Source organism: Doryrhamphus excisus, linkage group LG5, assembly GCF_037039965.1.
Source record: "Doryrhamphus excisus strain RoL-2023G ecotype Guam linkage group LG5, RoL_Dexc_Guam_v1.1, whole genome shotgun sequence".
NCBI lineage: Eukaryota > Metazoa > Chordata > Actinopteri > Syngnathiformes > Syngnathidae > Doryrhamphus > Doryrhamphus excisus.
This window is the reverse complement of record NC_136361.1, coordinates 3,549,110-3,574,205: the sequence shown is the minus strand read 5'-3', so window position 1 is coordinate 3,574,205 and position 25,096 is coordinate 3,549,110. Positions and strand designations below refer to the sequence as shown.

Below are 25,096 nucleotides of genomic sequence, written 5' to 3'. Positions count from 1 at the left end.
TAATATATTCATACTCCCATCCCACATTGGGAGTGACCAGGATGGATAGGATCAGGAACAAGTACATCAGAGGGACATTACATGTTAAAGTATAGAACAGGAAGTAAAAAAAAGGTTACATTATGTCCTTTTTATGTATTCTTTTCTCGTATTATGCCTATATTATTAAGTTATATGAGTGCAATTGTAACTATAGGGTTGTTATTTCGTGTCCACAGGGCTCTAACAATGCTTTTTCCACATGTTTTCTATGAATATATTCATCCTCCCATCACTCCCATCCCACATTGGGAGTGACCAAGATGGGTAGGATCAGGAACAAGTACATCAGAGGGACATTACATGTTAGAAAGTAGAGAACAGGAAGTAAAAAAAAGACTATATTATGTCATTCTTATGTTTTCTTTTCTCTTATTATGCCGACATTATTCAGTTGTACGAGTGGAAATGTAACTATAGGGTTGTTATATCATGTCCAGAGGGCTCTAACAAGACTTTTTCCGCATTTCTGTGAATATATTCATCCTCCCATCACTCCCATCCCACATTGGGAGTGACCAAGATGGATAGGATCGGGAAGAAGTTCACCAGAGGGACATTAATTGTTAAAGTATCCAACAGGAAGTAAAACAAGTCCTTTCAATGATATCTTTTCTGTTATTATGCCTGCATTTTTAAGTTATACAAATGGAAATGTAACTATAGGGTTGCTATTTCATGTCCAGAAGGCTCTAACAATGTTAAAAACCACCGTAAACATGTTTTCTATACTCGACCAAGGAATTTATTGTATAGAGTCTGGAATTGATTTTAGCACTTGTAGTCCCAGACCATGACACTACCACCGCAACGTTTGACTGTATTTGTTGGAGACCAGCAGCCGCTAAGATGTAGAAACTACCTGTCACCCACCCACCCACCCACCCACTCAGTCACACACAAACACAAATAAATACGCACTCATAATTCCACTAAATCCCTGAAAGCAGCCTTGAAAATGTTAATGTCTTTTAATGTCTTTCATAATAGACGTAATTAGCGTTTGTACGTGAAGGCATTGAAGGCATCCAGTGGTGAAGCAAATAGCCAGTGAATGCTTTGTATTTTCCAGCAGAGTGTTTAATTCAAGATCTAAAGGTGCCACAAAAGCACTTTTCCCACATAACAATAACCCGGCCTGCCTTGAAGTGCGTGTTTACATGCGTATTGTGCACACAAGCATCCAGTAAACTCATAGAAATGCTCCTAAATGAAGCATTTTTTTTCATTTCATTCATTTTTAAATGAAATAAATCACCGCATGCAACTTTTTAAATTGTGATCATACTTCTGCTTTTCTTTAACGTAATAGTACCTCTCGTAGCGTCACAACAGCTCAGAGAAAATTAAACCTTTTATTACTCCCTCGGAGGGAATTGTATGACTTAATTGCATATGGATATTGAACTATATGCTCTTCTCTTCACTGTGTGTTAAAGTACAGTACAGCATAAGAAATAATAATTCATAATTCATTCATTTTCTGCCGCTTATTCTCACGAGGGTCGCGGGGGATGCTGGAGCCTATCCCAGCTGTCTTCGGGTGAGAGGCGTCGTACACCCTGGTACACGCCAGCCAATCACAGGGCACATATAGACAAACAACCATTCACACTCACATTCATACCTATGGACAATTAATCTAGCATGTTTTTGGAATGTGGGACCTTTCTCGTTCCTGATCCTATCCATCCTGGTCACTCCCAATGTGGGATGGGAGTGATGGGAGGATGAATATATTCATAGAAATGTGGAAAAAACATTTTTAGAGCCCTCTGGACATGAAATAACAACCCTATAGTTACATTTAAACTTGTATAACTTAATAATGTCGGCATAATAAGAGACAAGAAAACATAGACAGGACATAATATCGTCTTTTTTTACTTCCTGTTCTGTACTTTCTAACATGTAATGTCCCTCTGATGTACTTGTTCCTGATCCTATCCATCCTGGTCACTCCCAGTGTGGGATGGGAGTGATGGGAGGATGAATATATACCTAGGTTGAGCATAGAAAACATGTTTACGATGGTTTTTAACATTGTTAGAGCCTTCTGGACATTAAATAACAACCTTATAGTTATATTTCCACTTGTATAACTTAATAATGTAGGCATAATAAGAGAAAAGAAAACATAGAAAGGACTTTTTTTTACTTCCTGTTCGATACTTTAACATTTAATGTACCTCTGATGTACTTGTCACTGATCCTATCCATCCTGGTCACTCCCAGTGTGGGATGGGAGTGATGGGAGGATGGATATATTCCTCGGTAGAGTATAGAAAACATGTTTACGATGGTTTTTAACATTGTTAGAGCCCTCTGGACATGAAATAACAACCCTATAGTTACATTTTCACACGTATAACTTAATAATGTAGGCATAAAGGACTTTTTTTTACTTCCTGTTCTATACTTTAACATTTAATGTATTTCTGATGTACTTGTCCCTGATCCTATCCATCCCGGTCACTCCCAATGTGGGAGTGACGGGAGCATGAATATATTCACAGAAATGTGGAAAAAGTCTCGTTAGAGCCCTCTGGACATGAAATAACAACCCTATAGTTGATGGGAGCATGAACATATTCCTAGGTTGAGCATAGAAAACATGTTTACGATGGTTTTTAACATTGTTAGAGCCTTCTGGACATGAAAAAACAACCCTATATTTACATTTACACTCGTAGAACTTAATAATGTAGGCATAATACGAGAAAAGAAAACATAAAAATGACATAATATAGTCTTTTTTTACTTCCTGTTCGATACTTTCTAACATGTAATGCCCCTCTGATGTACTCGTTCCTGATCCTTTCCATCCTGGTCACTCCCAATGTGGGATGCGAGGATGAATATATGCATAGGTATAGTATAGAAAACATGTTTACATTTTTAAGAGCCCTGTGGATGTGAAATAGCAACCCTATATTTACATTTACACTCGTATAACTTAATAATGTAGGCATAATAATATAGTCTTATTTCACTTCCTGTCAGTGACATTAGCGACACCTAGTGAGCAGTGTAGAGTACTACATATCACGTCATTTGAACACCTTAGTGTTTTTTTAGTTCATTCCGTTTTGTTGTAAATGTTAAATCTGCATATATTCATACTTTTCTGTACTGATACTAATACCACGAATACCCGCAAGGTATGCCGGGAAGCTCACACTCGCCGGTGGTCTGTGAAGGTAACCCCGGTGCACTGACTTGAGTTAGCTAATGAAGTTATTAAACGTCAAGATGTTCCAATTGTATGCTGTTTGCCTTATTAAAGACTTTATTAGATGGCGCCGCAGGGGCTTCCTTCCAAAATTGCTTTCCAGCGATCGGCGCATGACTTCGGGAGGAACCGAACTTAATTGCAACGGTAAGACAAAAGAAAAATCAATATAAAGGAGATCTTAAAAGGGATGGAGATGGGGGAAGGTTTATAATCCAGAACAGGTGCGTTTATGCGCCATTACTCGAAATAAGCAAAAACAAGGTAAAGTTAAATAATCTCATTTGTCACAAAGTGTTTGTGACACCAACCTCAGCTTTGATTTTGTTGTCCCCGAAGCAGAGATGCTGCAGGTACGCCGCGGCATTGGACTGCACAGACGGGAACTGGTGCTGCAGCATCTGGATCACTTCTGGCAGCTCCGGGTCTCGCCAACCGAATTCCCTGCACACATAAAAACAGGACAAACGGATACGTTTTGGATTCCTTGGGAGCTTTTAATAAAGCGACTTGCAGCTGATATTACTCCAGGGAAGACAAATAAAATGTCTCCTCATCACACCGTGAGCATACACCGAGAAATCCTAGACAAATAGATAAAATGACAGCAAACACGCAATGGGGAGATTTACCACTGTCAGAATCCACTTTACGCCGTCTTCAGCCATTTTCCAACAGCGGAAGATTTTGACAGGCTCAGCAACACAAATAAAAATGAAGCAAATTGCTTGCTAAAATGCCACTTTTGACAAAACATTTTTATTTTCATATCACCAGAGGAGCCAGCGTGAAAGAAGACGAGGTCGCCGAGTTCATGGCAGCCGAAAAAATTCTGAGAATAAACATTTTATCAAAATAATTGAAAAAAAGTTCTCTTTTGGGCAAAAATTATCAATAAATAAATGTATTTTTTTTATATAAAAAGCTTTACACAAATATATTTTTTAAGTCAATTTTGTGGAAAAAACTATAAATTGATAATATAAAATTAAATGTAAAATAAATAAATGTAAAATAAAAAATATAATATTTTTTTAAATAAAAAGCTTTATACAAATATATTTTTTAAATCAATTTTGTGGAAAAAACTATAAATTGATAATATAAAATTAAATGTAAAATAAATAAATGTAAAATAAAAAATATAATATTTTTTAAATAAAAAGCTTTATACAAATATATTTTTTCAATCAATTTTGTGCAAAAAAATATAAATTGATGATATAAAATTAAATATAAAATAAATAAATGTAAAATAAGAAAATACAATAAAAAAATTTTTAAATAAAAAGCTTTATACAAATATATTTTTCAATCAATTTTGTGCAAAAAACTATAAATTGATAATATAAAATTAAATGTAAAATGAATAAATGTAAAATAAGAAAATACAATAAAAAAATTAAAATAAAAAGCTTTATACAAATATATTTTCTAAACAATTTTGTGGAAAGAAGTATAAATTGATAATATAAAATTAAATGTAAAATAAATAAATGTAAAATAAAAAAAAATTAAATTAAAAGCTTTAAACAAATATATTTTTTAAATCAATTTTCTGTACATTGATAATATAAAATACAAAAACTTCAAAAAACAGAGCATTTAAAAAAATACAAAAATATACAAAAAATATACAGGAAAAATATACAAATATAAATTTATTTTTTATATTTTTCTATTTAATTTAATCTAAATTTTATAGTAAATAATTTTATAGTTTATAGTTTTTATAGTAAATAAATAAATACAATTTATAGTAAAAAAATAAATTAATTATAAAAAGCTCAGTAAAACACTAAATGCATTAAAATGAATGGTTAACATGTCCGTAGGTGTGAATGTTTGTCTATAAGTGCCCTGTGATTGGCTGGAGACCAGCCCAGGGTGTACCCCTGGGATAGGCTCCAGCATACCCCTCCCACTACCCCAGTGAGGATAAATTAAAACAGTTTTAAAAATGAAATAAATAGTAAGAATTTCAATTTCATATTGTTGCCTAAATATGTGCATTATATGTGGAAATAGACTGGCTCATATAAAAGGCCACTCCAAAATGTGCATTTCAATGGCTTCCAATTAATGTAGGTTATGTTACACACATTCCGTCACTCGTCTTTTTCCCTTGAGTGTGTGCACACCGGAAAAAGTAAATAAAGTCAAATAACACCCGGCACAGAAAGTAGCATCCCCTGTTGCTAATTCCTTTGTAATGGTCCCCCAAATGAGGAAATTATGAGCGTGTGAGAAAGCGTGGGCGAGTTTGTCTCCACAATCAAGGCTGTTATTTTCTCAAATAACCGCTCTGTAAGTACGCGGCTGTAGGGAAACTCCCGGTGAGCTGCAAAGAAAAGCCTTTGTTGAAATTTTTTTTTTTTTTGCAACCTGCATCGATTTTTGCAGTATGAGGATTGATTTTGTTGTTACCGCCTTCATAGTCACTGTTGTGCGCCAAAATAGCTTTTTACGATAATCCCCATCTTGATATAATGCTTTATTTTTGCCTCCGAGCTCAAATACCCTAACATGAAAATGGGGTAAATGCACAGAAATTGACCCGCCCGGGGAGTTGGAAATGATGCCTTTATGTGAAGAAAAAAAAAAAAAGAATCCCGGACTCCATGCTCTGGTCCCTGCTGGATCAAGAAGCATGCAGTGCGTGGGGCATCTTCGGAAGGCGGAGTGCTCATGAGGAGTAAACATGGCTCTCCAAGATAAAGTCAGCTCCTGCCTGGACGGGGGTTTATCTGCCAAATGATAAGTGTTCATTCAGCTGGAAAGCATGGCTGATGGAGGGGGGTAAAGGAAAGATAGGAGGCCGAGAGGGGGGGGGGTCTTCTCTGGGTATTTAGGGGATTTACTAGGAGAGACCCTCAAATGGCACTCCTTAAATCACATGAGCAGATAACATCAGGGCAGTTTGTTTATGTGTGTACAAGTGGCAAGATTTGATGGTGGACACACTTGTTTGTTTTTTATTTTATTTTATTTTATTTTATTTTATTTTATTTTATTTTATTTTATTTTATTTTATTTTATTTTATTTTATTTTTTTCAACATCCAATTCTGTATTTTGCACAATAAATTACAGATGACATTTGACAGAAATGTGTCACTTGTCGTGTTACACTGCAAGAGTACAACTGTGTACTTAATGTAGTTTAATTCATTAATTTATTTTTTTGTTTTTTATTTTTTATTTTTTAAATGTTTGTAGTTTTAATTTTAAACGTAATTTTAATTTAAATGTAATTTTAAATGTAATTTTAATTTTAAATGTCATTTTAATTTTAAATGTAATTTTAATTTTAAATGTAATTTTAATTTTAAATGTAATTTTAATTTTAAATGTAATGTTAAATGTAATTTTAATTTTAATTGTAAATGTAATTTTGAATGTAATTTTAAATGTAATTATTTTTTTTGATTTTTTTCATAATCCAATTCTGTATTTTGCACAATAAATTACATATGACATTTGAAATGTAAGCAGTTAATGTAGTTTTATTTATTTTTATTTTTATTTTAAATGTTTTTATTTTTTTCAAAATCCTATTCTGTTTTGCACAATAAATTACAGAAATGTAAGCAGTAAAACGTTTTTATTTTATTTTATTTTATTTTATTTTATTTTATTTTATTTTATTTTATTTTATTTTATTTTATTTTATTTTTTTCAAAATCCAATTCTGTATTTTGCACAATAAATTACAGATGACATTTGACAGAAATGTGTCACTTGCAAGAGTACAACTGTGTACTTAATGTAGTTTAATTCATTAATTTATTTTTTTGTTTTTTATTTTTTTAAATGTTTGTAGTTTTAATTTTAAACGTAATTTTAATTTAAATGTAATTTTAAATGTAATTTTAATTTTAAATGTAATTTTAATTTTAATTGTAAATGTAATTTTGAATGTAATTTTAAATGTAATTATTTTTTTTGATTTTTTTCAAAATTCAATTCTGTATTTTGCACAATAAATTACATATGACATTTGAAATGTAAGCAGTAAAAACACGTAACATGAAACATTTGCTCAAAATAAACTTATAAATAGAAACTATAGCTCTAGTTAGCTCTAGTTAGCATTCTAGTCGGTTAATTTACACCTTTTAACACATTTTCCGGTTAGCGTTACAATATGGCGTGCCTCTTTTATTTCGTTTTATTAATACACTGCAAGTGTGACTGTGTACTTAATTTTTTTATTTTTATTTTAAATGTTTTTATTTTTTTCAAAATCCAATTCTGTGTTTTGCACAATAAATTACAGAAATGTAAGCAGTGAAACGTTTTTATTTTATTTTATTTTATTTTATTTTATTTTATTTTATTTTATTTTATTTTATTTTATTTTATTTTATTTTATTTTAGTTTAGTTTATTTTTTATTCTGTGTCTCTGTGTTTATTTCGCTTTCTTTTATGTGAACTAACTCGACTGTATGAGTGTGCGAGTGTGCGAGTGTGTGTGCAATCCATCTCCTCCAAGCACACATCTCTGTCAGTGCACTTAATAGAAAGCAACCAGATCTGCTGATAAGATAAGCATCATGGCTCACCATTAATTAAAAAGGCCCGGCAGGGAGAGCGAGACACACATCGAGGGAGGGGTTGGGGGGGGGGGTGGGCCCTAAGGGGAGAAACCCTGCAGGGACGAAAACGCAAGCAGGGTCGGGGTAGAGTCGAATGGAGAAGGAGGTAAACAGCCCTCAGACAGACAGGACGCCAGTCAAAAGTGGTGCTAATGAGCGCTTAGAAACCTGTTAGACACGCTGCTGGGCGACGAGCCAGTGACGTGAAACAGCGGGATGCGGGAACACAAAAAAAGGGGGGGGGGCTGGGCTGGTGGAGTGCCAGCCAAAGCGCAGGGTTCACGCTAAATATGTATTAAAGCAGCTTGTTCACTCCAAATTCAGTCGGCTTCAATGTGCGGTTAATAATAGGACGCGGATACGTTTTGGAATGGCGGAAAATAGCTTCACTATTTACCTCATTTGTCATTTCCCTAGCATTCATGTCTCCAGCATCCCGATGTTTATCCCGTGTCTTCCATATTTATTGTATACATGCTGAAAGGAGATGGTGAGGGTTTTCATACACAATTCCCAGCAATGGAAGATATTTGATGTCTATCAAATCTATCAAATTTTGAGTCAAGTCAAAAATGACTTTGAAAAACAATTTTAAATACTATATAGTTAGTTAGTATAGTTAATATATACTAACTATTGTCATAGTTAGACCACAGAAAATCTGTTTACAACCGTCTAAATATGCTTTTTGACATCATCAGAGCCCTCCAGACATGAAATAGCACCCCTATAGTCAACTTTACACTTGTATTGTTCAATTTAGTTGAAAAATTATACAAAACAGTGTTGATTTATGAATTGTTTTCATAGTTGGACCGCAGAAAATCTGTTTACAACCATCTAAATATGCTTTTCGACATCATCAGAGCCCTCTACACATGAAATAGCACCCCATAGTCAACTTTACACTTGTATTGTTCAATTTTGTTGAAAAATTATATAAAACAGTGTTGATTTATGAATTATTTTCATAGTTAGACCACAGAAAATCTGTTTACAACCTTCTAAATATGCTTTGTGACATCATCAGAGCCCTCCAGACATGAAATAGCACCTTTATAGTCAACTTTACACTTGTATTGTTCAATTTAGTTGAAAAATTATAGAAAACAGTGTTGATTTATGAATTATTTTCATAGTTAGACCACAGAAAATCTGTTTACAACCTTCTAAATATGCTTTTTGACATCATCAGAGCCCTCTACGCATGAAATAGCACCCCTATAGTCAACTTTACACTTGTGTTGTTCAATTTTGTTGAAAAATTATAGAAAACAGTGTTGATTTATGAATTATTTTCATAGTTAGACCGCAGAAAATCTGTTTACAACCATCTAAATATGCTTTTTGACATCATCAGAGCCCTCTCAACATGAAATAGCACCCCTATAGTCAACTTTACACTTGTGTTGTTCAATTTAGTTGAAAAATTATATAAAACAGTGTTGATTTATGAATTATTTTCATAGTTAGACCGCAGAAAATCTGTTTACAACCTTCTAAATATGCTTTTTGACATCATCAGAGCCCTCTAGACCTGAAATAGCACCCCTATAGTCAATTTTACACTTGTATTGTTCAATTTAGTTGAACAATTATATAAAACAGTGTTGATTTATGAATTATTTTCATAGTTAGACCACAGAAAATCTGTTTACAACCTTCTAAATATGCTTTTTGACATCATCAGAGCCCTCTAGACCTGAAATAGCACCCCTATAGTCAACTTTACACTTGTATTGTTCAATTTTGTTGAAAAATTATATAAAACAGTGTTGATTTATGAATTATTTTCATAGTTAGACCGCAGAAAATCTGTTTACAACCTTCTAAATATGCTTTTTGACATCATCAGAGCCCTCTACGCATGAAATAGCACCCCTATAGTCAACTTTACACTTGTGTTGTTCAATTTTGTTGAAAAATTATATAAAACAGTGTTGATTTATGAATTATTTTCATAGTTAGACCACAGAAAATCTGTTTACAACCTTCTAAATATGCTTTTTGACATCATCAGAGCCCTCTCGACATGAAATAGCACCCCTATAGTCAACTTTACATTTGTATTGTTCAATTTTGTTGAAAAATTATATAAAACAGTGTTGATTTATGAATTATTTTCATAGTTAGACCACAGAAAATCTGTTTACAACCTTCTAAATATGCTTTTTGACATCATCAGAGCCCTCTCGACATGAAATAGCACCCCTATAGTCAACTTTACACTTGTATTGTTCAATTTAGTTGAAAAATTATACAAAACAGTCTTGATTTATGAATTATTTTCATAGTTAGACCACAGAAAATCTGTTTACAACCTTCTAAATATGCTTTTTGACATCATCAGAGCCCTCTCGACATGAAATAGCACCCCTATAGTCAACTTTACCCTTGTATTGTTCAATTTAGTTGAAAAATTATATAAAACAGTGTTGATTTATGAATTATTTTCATAGTTAGACCGCAGAAAATCTGTTTACAACCATCTAAATATGCTTTTTGACATCATCAGAGCCCTCTACACATGAAATAGCACCCCTATAGTCAACTTTATGTCAAAAAGCATATTGAGAAGGTTGTAAACAGATTTTCTGTGGTCTAACTATGAAATAGTTAATATATACTAACTTTCCTAACTAACTATATAGCATTGAAATTTTTTTTTCAAAGTCATTTTTGACTTGACTCAAAATTTGCAGGAAGGTGGACAGGTTTTTTCAATATATTAATACATAAATCAACACTGTTTTATATCATTGTTGAACGAAACTGAACAATACAAGTGTAAAGTTGACTGTAGGGGTGCTATTTCATGTTTGGAGGGCTCTGATGATGTCAAAAAGCATATTTAGAAGGTTGTAAAAATGATTTTCTGTTGTCTATGAAAATTGTATATACTAACTAGACTAAGTAACTATTTAGTATTTACTATTTTTTTTTTTCAAAGTCATTTTTGACTTGACTGAGAATGAGTCCTTGTGGGTCGTGACACACTTCATAAATATCTCTTACATCTCTAATGCTACTTCTTAGGCTACTTAGCTTAGTTGGGGCGGCCCCCCTGGAGGGGTGCCAGCAACTCATACAGTGGTTTGTACATAAATACATTAATATTGCAGCTTCTCAGTCGTATATATTCATTATATCCGACACACACACACACACACACACACACAGACACGCACTTTGACCTTATCAGCTGTCTGTGGATAATTTGTAGTTCCATGCAACACGCGGACGCTCACGGTGAGCGGAACCTTTATTAGACGTGAGCCATAACACGTTTGCAATGGTCGGATCAGGCGCAGGTTCACATCCTCATTAGTATTATCGTGGCGAGAGGAGCTCACCTCTCTTTCGTTTCTCATTCAGAGGCCAAAGCGCCGCTTGTTGAGGTGATTGCATCTGGGCTTGCAAATCAAGAGACAATGGGCCAGTCATTTCTCAGCCTGCTCTCATTCTTCCGCCGGCTTAATCGGCCTCTCTCACTTTGATTGGCTGAGTGCACGAGATGGACGGTTTTGATTGTTTTTTTTTTAGCTCACTTGTGTTTTTATCACGGTGGAAAGGAAAGTGGCTTTCCTGGATCTGATGAATCGTCTTTGCATTTTGTGTGGATAGAGGTCGGACAATGACACAGGAATCGGCCAAAATTACTCTTAAAAAAAATACAAATGGAAAATTAAAGTGATAAAAAATTAATGTTGTGAATAATAAATGTTGGTAATAAATAATTTTAATTAAATAGCAAAAAAAAAATACAAAAAGTACATTAATGAAGAAAATAAATAAAAAAGAATAAAATCAAAATTAAAATTAAAATTAAAATTAAAATTAAAATTAAAATTAAAATTAAAATTAAAATTAAAATTAAAATTAAAATTAAAATTAAAATTAAAATTAAAATTAAAATTAAAATTAAATCATTCATTCATTTTCTACCGCTTATCCTCACGAGGATAAAAATAAAAATAAAAATAAAAATAAAAATAAAAATAAAAATAAAAATAAAAATAAAAATAAAAATAAAAATAAAAATAAAAATAAAAATAAAAATAAAAATAAAAATAAATTAATTCTTTCATTTTCTACTGCTTATCCTCACGAGGATTAAAATTAAAATTAAAATTAAAATTAAAATTAAAATTAAAATTAAAATTAAAATTAAAATTAAAATTAAAATTAAAATTAAAATTAAAATTAATTCTTTCATTTTTAACCGTTTATCCTCACGAGGGTTAAAATTAAAATTAAAATTAAAATTCATTCTGTCATTTTCTACTGCTTATCCTCACAAGGGTTAAAATTAAAATTAAAATTAAAATTAAAATTAAAATTAAAATTAAAATTAAAATTAAAATTAAAATTAAAATTAAAATTAAAATTAAAATTAAAATTAAAATTAAAATTAAAATGAATTCTTTCATTTTAACCGTTTATCCTCATGAGGGTTAAAATTAAAATTAAAATTAAAATTAAAATTCATTCTTTCATTTTCTACCGCTTATCCTCACGAGGGTTAAAATTAAAATTAAAATTAAAATTAAAATTAAAATTAAAATTAAAATTAAAATTAAAATTAAAATTAAAATTAAAATTAAAATTAAAATTAAAATTAAAATTAAAATTAAAATTAAAATTAAAATTGGAAATGTGTTCCTGAATGTTCTGAACTCCTGTTTCCAAGCCAGTTGACTTGACTTGACATTGACCACTCCAGTTTTAATGTTCAATTAATGAACCACTTGTCCTTCCAGATGAATTAACGATGCTTCATCCCTAACAGAAAGATCTGTTGCAATGTCACCGTGTGTTTGCTTTGCTCCATCGCCGTCTTAAATATCAGATTTAGCAGGGTCGCTGTATAACGGTCTAGATCTCATTCGTCTAATAATTGTTTGACAAAGTGCATGTTTCACCGGCTTAAACATCCGATAATTGCGCTTTGTAACGAGGGAATCACAACAATGGCTTGGAATTGACTGTTCAGCAAATATGGGCTAATAGCCCGTGTGTGTTTTTGCTATTTTTTTTCAACCACGAATGTACCAGTTTATGGCAAAAATGACAGCTTAATGACTGATTCAATTAAACCTCCGAGTTCCGCGTGTTCAGCAAATACAAAGCGCTTACTAGGTGAGGCCACGGAAGCACTCGAACGCACTTGCTCGTGCATTTCTGATCATGTCAAAAAAATATACCATGTCAAACAAACACTATGCGATGTATAACACTGGTGTAAACATTCAGCGTAAAAAAAAAAACCATAAAACATAAAATGTACGACGTAAAAAACGTTAAACATCATGTTCTTCATTGAGATTTGATGAATCAGTACCCCCCAAAAAAATACATTTTTACCCAAAAATGTCAGCATTTTATCAGCCTGGTATGCAAATTAGGATTTTTCAAAGTTCTTACTCCATTGAAAGGCGACTACTACCTTTTCATACACCGACACCCACCTTTTCATGTCTTGCTGTTCAATAACCCCACCCCACCCCACCCCAGACATCTCCTCTTGCCTCTCCCCACGATGTGTAAGCCAGTCTCATTCCCCGCCTCATATTCTCCTCAATCACGTCTTTTGTTAGCTTTCATTCACGCTTCTTGAGCCTTCTATCCCGAACCGGAAGACGCCTTGAAGAAAGCCTATTGATTTTTTTTTTTTTAATGTCTTTTCTCTTGACCCAGCTAAGATAGAACAAGGAGAAGGAAAATGGGGGGGGGGGGGGGGGTGCAGAACAAGGATGCTGCTGTGTGATGTGCAGACGTTTGTATGAATAGAAGAGAAAGTCACATCTGGCGTAGTCGTTTCGTTTTTTTTTTTTATCCGTTTCTATGGCTTTCTATTCGTCAGTCGAGAGAGTCGAGAGTCAATGGACGATGTGTGTGCTTACTTTTTTTTTGGGGGGGGGGGGCTATTTCATCCAGATAAGCCTCACCTGACCTTTTCCCTTGGAATAAAAAAAAAAAACATCACAGTGGCCACAGTGGTCCTTAGGCCACACAGGGAATCTAACATATATACAAAATATGATAATAATCAAATCAAATAATAATGTGGAGAATAAATAGATGACATCAAATATGAACAACAATGTACAGCGTAAACAGTAATTTTACAAATAATTTTTTAATAAATAATAATAATTTCACATTCATACCTATGGACAATTTGGAGTCGCTAATTATAACCTAGCATGTTTTTAGAATGTGGGAGGAAACCGGAGTACCCGGAGAAAACCCACGCCAGAGATGGCCGAGGGTGGGATTGAACTCAGGTCTCCTAGCTGTGAGGCCTGCGTGCTAACCGCTTATAATAACACCACCAACTTCACACTGATTAGTTAGTTATTATTATTATTATTATTCATTCATTCATTTTCTACTGCTTATCCTCACAAGGGTCGCGTTGGGGGGGATGCTGGAGCCTATCCCAGCTGTCTTGGGGCGAGAGAGGTGGGGTAGACCCTGGACTGGTGGCCAGCCAATCACAGGGCACATATAGTAGACAAACAACCATTCACACTCACATTCATACCTATGGACAATTTGGAGTCGCTAATTAACCTAGCATGTTTTTGGAATGTGGGAGGAAAACGGAGTACCCGGAGAAAACCCACGCATGGAGAACATGCAAACTCCACACAGAGATGGCCGACGGTGGAATTGAACCCTGGTCTCCTCGCTGTGAGGTCTGCACGCTAACCACTCGATACGTCAAAGTCAAACTCGTATTTAGCTTCTCCGGAGGAACATGTCTTCATCTCTCCTTCTTCATCCCAGCGCCCTCAAGATGGATGCTCCAGTCCTAATTAGTGTCTGTTTTAGTATGCACCGTGCTTTCCTGTCCACCAATCAGTTAACAGACATGACAGGCCTTGTCCAATCAGATTAAGGCCAGCGAGACACTTCCTGTCCGGAGCTGTCTCTTTAAATATGTTGTGGGATCTGAAGATAGATGGGAATTGGACTGCGGGGGCCCGAAATGATGCAGTTCAATTCTTGTACCATGAAAACAACATAACTGATAAAAGATAGTTAAGTTATTTTTGGGATCTGTTTTTTTTTTTTTTTTTAATTTTTGGTGGAAAAAAAATGTCGGTAATGAAATGTAAATATACGATAATACAGTTAAAATGCACAATATAAAATTTGATTTAGCATTTTGAACGCATTTACCAAGTTACCAATACAAAAATGCGTCGAATTCTGCAGCTTCATCCTATCAAAAATATGCTTTTTCAAAAATTTGTGGTTGAATGACTTAAGCACGACTTCAATGTCTTATTTAAGTCTACTATATTAGTTAATATGACTGTCAAGGTGACTATAGGGGTGTTATTTTATGTCTAGAGGTCTCTAATGTAAAAAAAATACAGTTTTTTATGTACTATGAAAATAGCAAATTTACAAGTAAGGAATCCTACTTTTTAGAAATTAATTTGTCCCGATTGGGTCTGGAACCAGTTAGCCACGATAAACGAGGGATTATTGTTTAATAATTTGACCTCGAAATTTGCAGGAAGGTGGACATGACAGAAAATATAAATATAAAAACAAACTGAAAAATAATAGTGGTCACAACTCTGTGGTTGAAACTATTTCAGAATACACAAAAAATGTGTTCACAAAAAAAGTGTCAAATTTTGAAGGTTAAAGTTCTAATTTAGAAATGGTAGAAAAATATATATAATTTTAATATACAGTCCTTACATTTTCCAAACACTTTATGGTTTCATTTCCAGCTAAAAGATATTCAACCGATAACTAAGTTCATGCAGCTTAAATCATTCAAATTCAACCCCTCCACAATCTTTACAGGTGTGCTCCCGGGCTCTATCCTGGGGCCCCTTCTTTTCATCACCAATATAAACCAAACTCCTTCCCTCGGCCTCGCTTCCGCCTCACATCAAAACATCAACAAAAAAATTGAACTCCTTGTTGTTATTATTGTTATTATTATTATTATTATTCTATGCACCTTTTACCGCCACTGACGCAAGCTAACCCATCGGTGTGCACTTCATGCACACTAAGATACGCTCGCTGGCCTTCTGTTGACCCGCAAAACGTGACGAAAATGTATCCACATATTACCGTCCTTTTTAATGAGAAATAATTATGACATTTATATTTCATTTGCCATTAAGTTGGCTCAAACTGATGCGACACAATGCAACAACCCTGCAATAAATCCTTCCTCATGGGCATTAAGGCTCTACTTTTATTGTTTTGAATATATGACAGAGAGAGTGGTGCTCATTTAATGTTGTGCTCATTTTAAAAAGGCTGTAATTTGTGTTATTATTATTCCGTGCGCTTCCAAAGTAATGACTATCATCAGCTGACATTTTCTAATCAAAGAAATATGGATTGCATATTCAAACAATTTTAGTCACGAGTGGTAATTTCCTGTTTCATAAACGTTAGAAAGAGACTTTTTAAAAACGACTGAGCACATCCCTGTGTATGGAAATATATATAACAGTCGTATTTTAGCACCAAAACATCATTTTTGCATTGTTATGAATTAAATTGAATAAATAATAATAATTTAATAATAATTTAATAATAATTTAATAATAATTAATAATAATTAATAATAATTAATAATAATTAATAATAATTAATAATAATTAATAATAATTAATAATAATTAATAATAATTTAATAATAATTTTTTATAATTTTTATAATTTTATAATTTTTATAATTTTTATAATTTTTATAATTTTTATAATTTTTAAAATTTTTATAATTTTCATAATTTTAATAATTGTAATCATTTTAATTAATTAATTAATTAATTTGAAATAAATTAATGAATTTATATGAATTAAAATAGAGTCAAAATCATGTGTGTGTATATGGTTAGGTATCTTAAAGTTGCACATTACTTACAGGCATATAGCCTCTATACCGGTAACATATAATATATATAAATATATAAAACAGTCGTATTTTAGCACCAAAACGTCATTTTTGCATTGATATGAATTAAATTGAATAAATTGAATAAATTGAAAAATAAATAAATAAATAAATAAATAAATAAATAAATAAATAAATAAATAAATAAATAAATAAATAAATATTAATCATTTAATAATCATTTTAATTTTAAATAAATAAATAAATTCATATGAATTAAAATAGAGTAAAAATCGTGTGTGTGTATTTGGTTAGGTATCTTAAAGTTGCACATTACTTACAGGCATATAGCCTCCAATGCTATATAAGTGTATTAGAAAGTATTATGTAATAAAAAGCATCTAGTACACTGCTCTGCATCCATCCATTTTCTATACCGCTAATCCTAGGGGTATGCTGGAGCCTATCCCAGCTGATACATTGTGATATATTATGAAAACATTGACTTGCAATAAATATTTATGTTAAATAAACGGAATCTCCCGTGATTGGACTTGACTTCCATGAGTGTGTATGATCGCTAATATTTCACAATTGCTTTGCGGTGGACTGTATAACAGCAAACAGTCATGTGATGCACCAGGGAAGGTAAAAACTCATAAACTGGCGAGCGGCTCCTGCACCTGCTGCTCTCATTAGTTTACATTGGCGCAATAATACAGCGAGGAGAGAAAAGGAGACGACAACGACGCCATGGAAAATGATCCCGGAGATGACGACGTACAAATACGAGAGCCTGGCCGTGATGAATATGGAAGAAGAAGAGACAGAAATGAATAATTTAGATCATGACGCGTTCGCCTCTGACAATTTTGATTACATGTCACGAAAGATGGATGGTGGTCCGCTAATATGTGGGGCCGTGTGAAGCCATTTTCATAACATCGCACACGCCGCTCATCAGACAACCGCAATGGATTCCAGCGGGTGGATAAAAGCAGCGTAAGAACGTTTAAAACGCACCCTTGGTGAATAAACAAACACCTATGGCAAATCAAAATTACTCCATCGATTTAAATGAGAGGACCGCTATACTGATGGAAATATGTCTTTCTGAACAACCACACCCATGGTGAATTAAAAACACCCACGGTAAATCAAAACTACTGTATAAACCTTTTATTTAACTATGGTATATTAGAGATAACAGCATCAAAATAGGCTCATTGATAATGCAAACATATCTATCCAAATGCACCCATGGTGAATTAAAAAACACCCATGGTAAATCAAAACTACTGCATAAAACAATGATTTAAATACGGTACATTAGAGAGGACAGCTGTACTGATGCCATCAAAATAGGCTCATTGATAATGCAAATATGTGTATGCTGATTGATAATGCAAACATGTATTTCTAAACAACCACACCCATGGTGAATTAAAAACACCCGGGGTAAATCAAAACCACTGCAAAAACAATTGAATATGGTTTCAATAGAGTGTATTAGAGATAACAGCTATACTAATGCCATCAAAATATGCTGATTCATAATGCAAACATGTCTTTCCAAACAACCACACCCATGGTGAATTAAAAACACCCATGGTAAATCAAAACTACTGCATAAACCATTGATTTAATTATGGTACATTAGAGAGGACAGTTATACTGATGTCATCAAAATAGGCTCAGTGACAATACAAACATGTCTATCAAAACGCCCCTGTGGTGTATTAAAAAAACACCCGGGTAAATCAAAACATTGCATAAGCAATCGAATATGGTTTCAATAGAGTGTATTAGAGATAACATCGATACTAATGCCATCAAAATATGGTGATCAATAATGCAAACATGTCTTTCCAAACAACCACACCCATGGTGAATTAAAAAATCACCCGGGGTAAATCAAAACTACTGCATAAACCATGGATTTAATTATGGTACATTAGAGAGGACAGCTATACTGCCATCAAAATAGGGTAATTGATAATGCAAACATGTCTATCCAAACGCCCCCATAGTGAATTAAAAAACACCCGGGGTAAATCAAAACTACTGCATAAACTATTGTTTATGGTTTCAATAGATTATATTAGAGATAACAACTGTACTGATGCCATTAGAAGAAGCTGATCAATAATGCACGTGTCTATCCGGACCACACACCCTTGGAAAATTAAAAAAAAACAAAAAAACACCCATGGTAAATTAAACTACTGCACAATTAATGAATATTGGAGTATACTGTACCAATATTCACCATTATGGTCATCAGAAAATGGGAGAAAGTTTTGATAAATGAATACATTCAAGTCCATCGGATCCTAAGGGAAGACCAACAAAGAAAAGGAGAAGGTATACATAACCCCCCCTGTTATCATCCCAAGGTCAAACAAGCACCCCCCCCACCACACACACACATGGCCACTAACAGATAGGCCACTTCAGAGCAGCAAAATAACTACAATGGGCAATTTACCCACAATAGTCAGGGATGATGGCCAGGCCGCTGAAGACACACACACACACACACACCACACACACACACACACACGGCTGTGCCTGAGGGCCAAGGTTCTGGCAATGCATCATTACCCTCCCCTGGAGGTGATACCGTATCCCAGCATGCATTTCTCATGTGGAGTGGATATTACCCATGGGCCATGCTGAGAGCCAAAAGTGTGTGTCCTCTCCTCTGTCTGGCTCCCTGCTTTTTTGTCTCCCTTTAAAAAAACCTGCCCCCCCCCCGCCCTCATGGGAGTCACGCACCTTGACTGTCCCACCGTCCCATACCGCTCCCCGTTTCTTTCCATCTGCATTGATAGCATCCAATATAGATATAGATATATACCCACCCCCCCTTTAGTCGACTGTCTTTTAGTGGAATTTAAGTGCATGGTCTGATTGCCAAGAAGTCCCTTATACCCCCTGCGGCTCCCTGATACATGCACAAAATGAACAAAATGTGCAATATTTGTAGCTGTTCTCACAAATTGCCCCCATAGAGTCCTGACTTTAGTGCAGTCCAAAGAGTGGCCCCAGGGCTCTGCCAAAATACTACCAAAAAAGGTAAAATGAAATAAATCAGCAGTAAATTCACGTGAATAAAGCCAAAATACTGACAGACAAAAAGGTGCAATCCACCAAAAAAATATTGTTAATATTGTGAAAGAAAATAAAATAATTCTACTAGCAAAAAGTAGAAAAATTAAAGATAAAAAATCATAATAGTCACAATATTATGAAAAAGAACCTAAACAATGAGCACTGCTGTAATTTTTTGAAAAATTATGTTGTGGAAAATATTATATAATGAGGAAATAAGTAAAAAAAAAGTAAGTTATAAAGCCATTATTATAAAAATAATAGAGAAAACTGATACTAGTAAAATGTAAAAACCACAGGAATTAAATAAACAGCTGTAATTAAATGAGATTAAAGTCAAAATATTAAAACAGAAGTTTTAATATTTTAAATTTTAACAGAATAAACTTGAAATATTATGAGGAAAAATAATATAATTTTAGTAACAGAGTTGAAATATTAAAGGCAATTTTTTTTATTATTTCAAAAGTCGCAATATGATGAGAAACAAAGAAAAGAAAACAAATAAAGTTGTAAAAAAAAAGTAAAGTTGTCATTTTTGGACAAAAAAGTTTATGGGAATTATGTAAAAATATTATGAGAATATTAATTAATATTAACAAAACAAAATTATTATTTAAGTATTTGAATCTGCATTTTAACCTTAAAAAATTAAAATAAGTTTATTATTTTTATATACTGTACAGCTTCTATACAGATACACTTAATTCTCTTTATCGCTGTCCTTGGTGCTGATGTTCTTGAATCCATACAGCTTCTATACAGATGCACTGAATTCTCTTTATCGCTGTCCTTGGTGCTGATGTTATTGATACCATACAGCTTCTATACAGATGCACGGAATTCTCTTTATCGCTGTCCTTGGTGCTGATGTTATTGATACCATACAGCTTCTATACAGATGCACTGAATTCTCTTTATCGCTGTCCTTGGTGCTGATGTTATTGATACCATACAGCTTCTATACAGATGCACTGAATTCTCTTTATCGCTGTCCTTGGTGCTGATGTTATTGATACCATACAGCTTCTATACAGATGCACTGAATTCTCTTTATCGCTGTCCTTGGTGCTGAAATCATTGATACTATACAGCTTCTATACATATACACTGAATTTCCTTTATTGCTGTCCTTGGTGCTGAATTCATTGAACAATGTGTTGCGCTCCATTATACTATAAGGTATATGCTAATGAATAGGCTTATTTTACTCTGGAACGTATATATTTTTCTTCAGGTTATATTGGAGTATGTATTGCAGCTGCCTGTGCAAGACTCTAGTCGCCGCGACTGTTTATCATGTGAAAAGAAAATCATTTCCCTACAGCGGAGACAATAGTAATCCCCAGGTAGGTGGTGTAGTAAACAGTGCAGTGACAGGGTCTTCACTTAAAAGGCCACGGATTCCCCAGCATGCGTATAATCCTGTGGTCAAGAACCTTCCACAGCCCGGCACTTGCCTACATTTTCCATGTGGAGCAGGTACCCCCCTTAGTGTAGGCTCATACATAAACCAAATATATCCAAAACACTTAGGTAATGCACTTATACGGCGGAGAGCGGGGAATACAAGTGTCTTGTTTTCCTCTTGAGCGCACACAAATAAACACGGCGACGAGCGCACGAGTGACATCAACAATCTGTCCGATGCATCGGTGCGTCTTGACACATCCCAATGTAACCGCGCAATTGTCTTTTGGACTACACCTCATATGGGATCGTGATAAATCCGCATTAGAGTGAGGTTGAGGGTGAGTTTCCCACCATTCAGAGACCAACATGTGAACAGTAAACAATAAATAAACAAAACAATTGTATTAGTATTCATTGAAAAATAATATGCTTCATATTTGTGTTTTGTACGGACCTGTAGCTGACATTTTGATCTAAATATTATTACAACTTAAACATATTTAGTAACCAAGCAGCCAATTAAAACCGTGGGAGACTTTTTTTGTTGAATCCTCCATATGCTTTTAAGCTGATTCAAATAACATTAGGCGTCTGGGCATGCGAGTCTGCCCTCCAGAGTCTCTTGCGAGTTTAGAGGTGTATTTTTTCCCAAAAAAAATTGGAAATTGCACACATTCAGTAGGAGTAAGGAGTAAAAAGTGTGGCCTCGACGGGAGACTATTTTCTCACCGGTAAGACGAGCTTGCAGGTTTATTGTGTGAAGCAAAGCAAACACAAGGGAGAAACACGAAACCGCCGTCTCGTTTTTGATCACTCTGTTGCAACTTCCTCCATTTGCCTTCCCATCAATCCTCATCTCAGTTGGCCAAACACCCCCACCCCCCCCAACCCTCCACACACCCTTTCTTCATGATGTCTAACACATCTGAGCTCCAAAGCTTTGCAACAATAACCAGTGACCCCTCGCCGCCTCCACCTTAGTGCTCCCTAATTCCCAGTCTCCCTGAGCTAATGTTCCTCTCCTTGTTCTTCTCACACACCCAACCCGCTTGGCCTTCACTACTTGTTTCTTCTCCCTTCCATCCTCCTAATCAAACTCTGTTTTTCTCCATTTCAACCACCCTTTATTTGTTTCATTGTCTTCCTTTGAATTGGAACGCCGCTATCAGAAAAAGACACTCAAAGACAAGCAATTAATGCTAATTTAAATGATAGAGCCCCCACCTACCAAGGTATACCCCCCCCTACGTGCTCATCTCCTCCCCTTTGTCTTATCCTTATTGAGTTTTCTCCGTCCTCGCCGCTTCTCCATCCAGTAACGGCGACCTAACCACGTTACCAGCAACCTCGCACACATACTTGGAATATGCTAATCATGAAACTAAATATACATTGCTAGCTCGTTAAGACACACACACACACACACACATACACATACATACACAAACGCCAAAATAACCTCTGCCCTTCATTCAAGGCGTTCCTTGTCTCTAATAGCTGCTAACTCATTTAGCACTTCATGTAAGCTCTGCTAGATCCAATTATTGCCAGAGAGAGACCGGAGTTGCAGAAGGCGGCCAGTTAACCTCACGGCAAAGAGAAATGTAGCATTCGGTTACGATTCAATTAGACGAGGGAGGGATGACGTGACAGTTAGGGTGAAACAAAAGCTTCATAAAAGCACAATAAAAAAAAAAGGATTTTTTTGTGTGGACTTTATTATGTTTATTTTTTATTATGTAATTTTTTGTGTGGACTTTAGCGTTTATTATGTAATTAAATGAATTCTAATGGATTATTATTTTATTATATTATTATCATCATTTATTTTTATTTTTATTGTTTATTTTAATTTTATTATTTTTATTATGTTTATTTGTATTTTTATTATGTTTATTTTTATTTGTATTTTTATTATGTTTGTTTATTTTTATTTCTATTTTTATTATGTTTGTTTTTATTTCTATTTTTATTATGTTTATGTTTATTTTTATTATTATTTTCGGAAGTTGTTGTTGAAGTTGTTGCTACCATAAATTCATTAAAAATATATATATTTTCTTCATAAACACAAGACTTCCTGGATGGCGCTACATATGTTGCTTTCCAAAATATCAAAACTTTATTTATATTGCAAGTCTCAGTATACTCCAAATATAAGACGACTCCTGCCAATATGGAGGGAAGAGGAGAGAAGACTGATTTTGCATTTTTTTCATTTTGTTTTATAATTTTTTTCCAGTTTAATTTTTTACATTTTTTATGTTTTCATTTTTTATATTTTAATTTTTTTGTACATTTTTTAAACATTTTTCCCTAGTTTCATTTTTTTCTTAATTTTTTATATTTTCTTTTTTTATATTTTTATTTTTTATATGTACATTTTTTTTACATTTTTTTTAAATTTTTTCCCCAGTTTCATTTTTTTATGTTTTATATTTTCATTTTTTGAAAAAAGTTTTTTTTATGTGACAATGTTTAGCTTTGGAGTACCACCACCTCCTGCACCCTCCAGCTCCGCCCCCACCTGCACCCTCCAGCTCCTTACCTGGGGTCCTTCTGAATGGAGTCAATGGAAGGCGACCTCTGCAGGGTCCCTTCCGGCGGCAACGCGGGTCCGGACTTGCTGTAAGGTGATTCCACCACCGAGGGGCAGTACTGCAGGGTACGGTACGGGTCCGCCACGTATGGATCCGACCCGTACATATCCCCTCCTCCTCCTCCGCTGCTGGTGTAGCCCGGCCCCACTGTGGCATAGTTGTTACTCCCGCCGCGTCCGTAGCTTCCCGTGCCGGTGCCGTGACTTCCTGTTCGCTGCAAAGGGGTGGAGTCGACACCGGGGGAGGAGGGAGCTATGGCAGGAAAGTAGGGACAAAGGACATAACTTAAGACGTGGTCATGGAGACGTTGGGAAAAGTCTATAAGGAGAGTTGATGAGAGGACGGAAAAAAGTAGAGGAGAGGAACAAACAGGAAGAAACAGGCATGTCTCCGTATGGATTGATAAATATTGGCCACATGCCCGGGATTAACAACAAGGACCAATGTTTACCGCCGGGGATTGGAGGAGGGAGAGAGAGACACAAAGAATGACAAATATTGTGCAGACATTTTAACAACTTGTACTCACAATGAAACACACAGAAATATTCCGAAAATGATCCGAAACTCCGCTTTCTGCACTTTGACTTCCCGCAAATCATTACAAACACAGAACTATGAGTGTTTAGTGTGAGATAGGGATTTCTTGGTGAGGTAAGCACTCTTCCGGGCCGGAAAAGCTGTCATATTCCCGACCTATGTGGGAGCAAAGGAGCGCCAATATATCAAAGTGTTGATGTGAGTCTGGGGGCCTTGTTTCTATGGTTGTAAACACATTAAGAGAAATAGCATGTTTTTCAATGTGTGTGTGTGTGTGTGTGTGTGTGTGTGTGTGTGTCGATGTGGCGGTCCATCCATCTCACCAAAACACACGCATGCAAAAAGGGCCCATAAAGGCGCACTTCAGAGAGACTGGGAGATAAATCACTGTGTTGTTGAATCAATACAAGGGGGTGGAATGGGGGGGGGGGGGGGGTCATGTGATTGACTGGTGCTTTAACACAGTCCAATGAGGCGCCTCTTAAAAAGCAGAATTAGCCTTTAAAATAGTGCGGCGGGTACACACATACACACTCACCCAGCACAACAAAAGGCAGAGATGTACAATCTTTATAGAGGAACAATACAAGACACGATACTTGATCCAATATGCTGATATTACCCTTACACTGTACTCGTTACCCTGATCCTATCCATCCTGGTCACTCCCAATGAGTCAT

The 25,096-nt window shown here is 34.6% G+C and overlaps 1 protein-coding gene across 5 annotated transcripts in view; it reads right to left on the bottom strand.

Annotated features, from left to right (window-relative positions):
* Positions 1-25,096, bottom strand: part of ctnnd2a (catenin (cadherin-associated protein), delta 2a) — a 259,425-nt gene that overhangs the window by 89,757 nt on the left and 144,572 nt on the right. For 3 of the 5 annotated variants that reach the window (XM_058060561.2, XM_058060564.2, XM_058060562.2), the window contains exons 12-13: positions 23,825-24,194; positions 3,583-3,715 (exon numbers count right to left, since the gene is read on the bottom strand). In XM_058060561.2, coding sequence (XP_057916544.2) covers positions 3,583-3,715; positions 23,825-24,194 — 503 coding nt within the window. The remainder of the gene's footprint in view (positions 1-3,582; positions 3,716-23,824; positions 24,195-25,096) is intronic. The other 2 variants (XM_058060565.2, XM_058060563.2) reach the window with 1 other exon arrangement.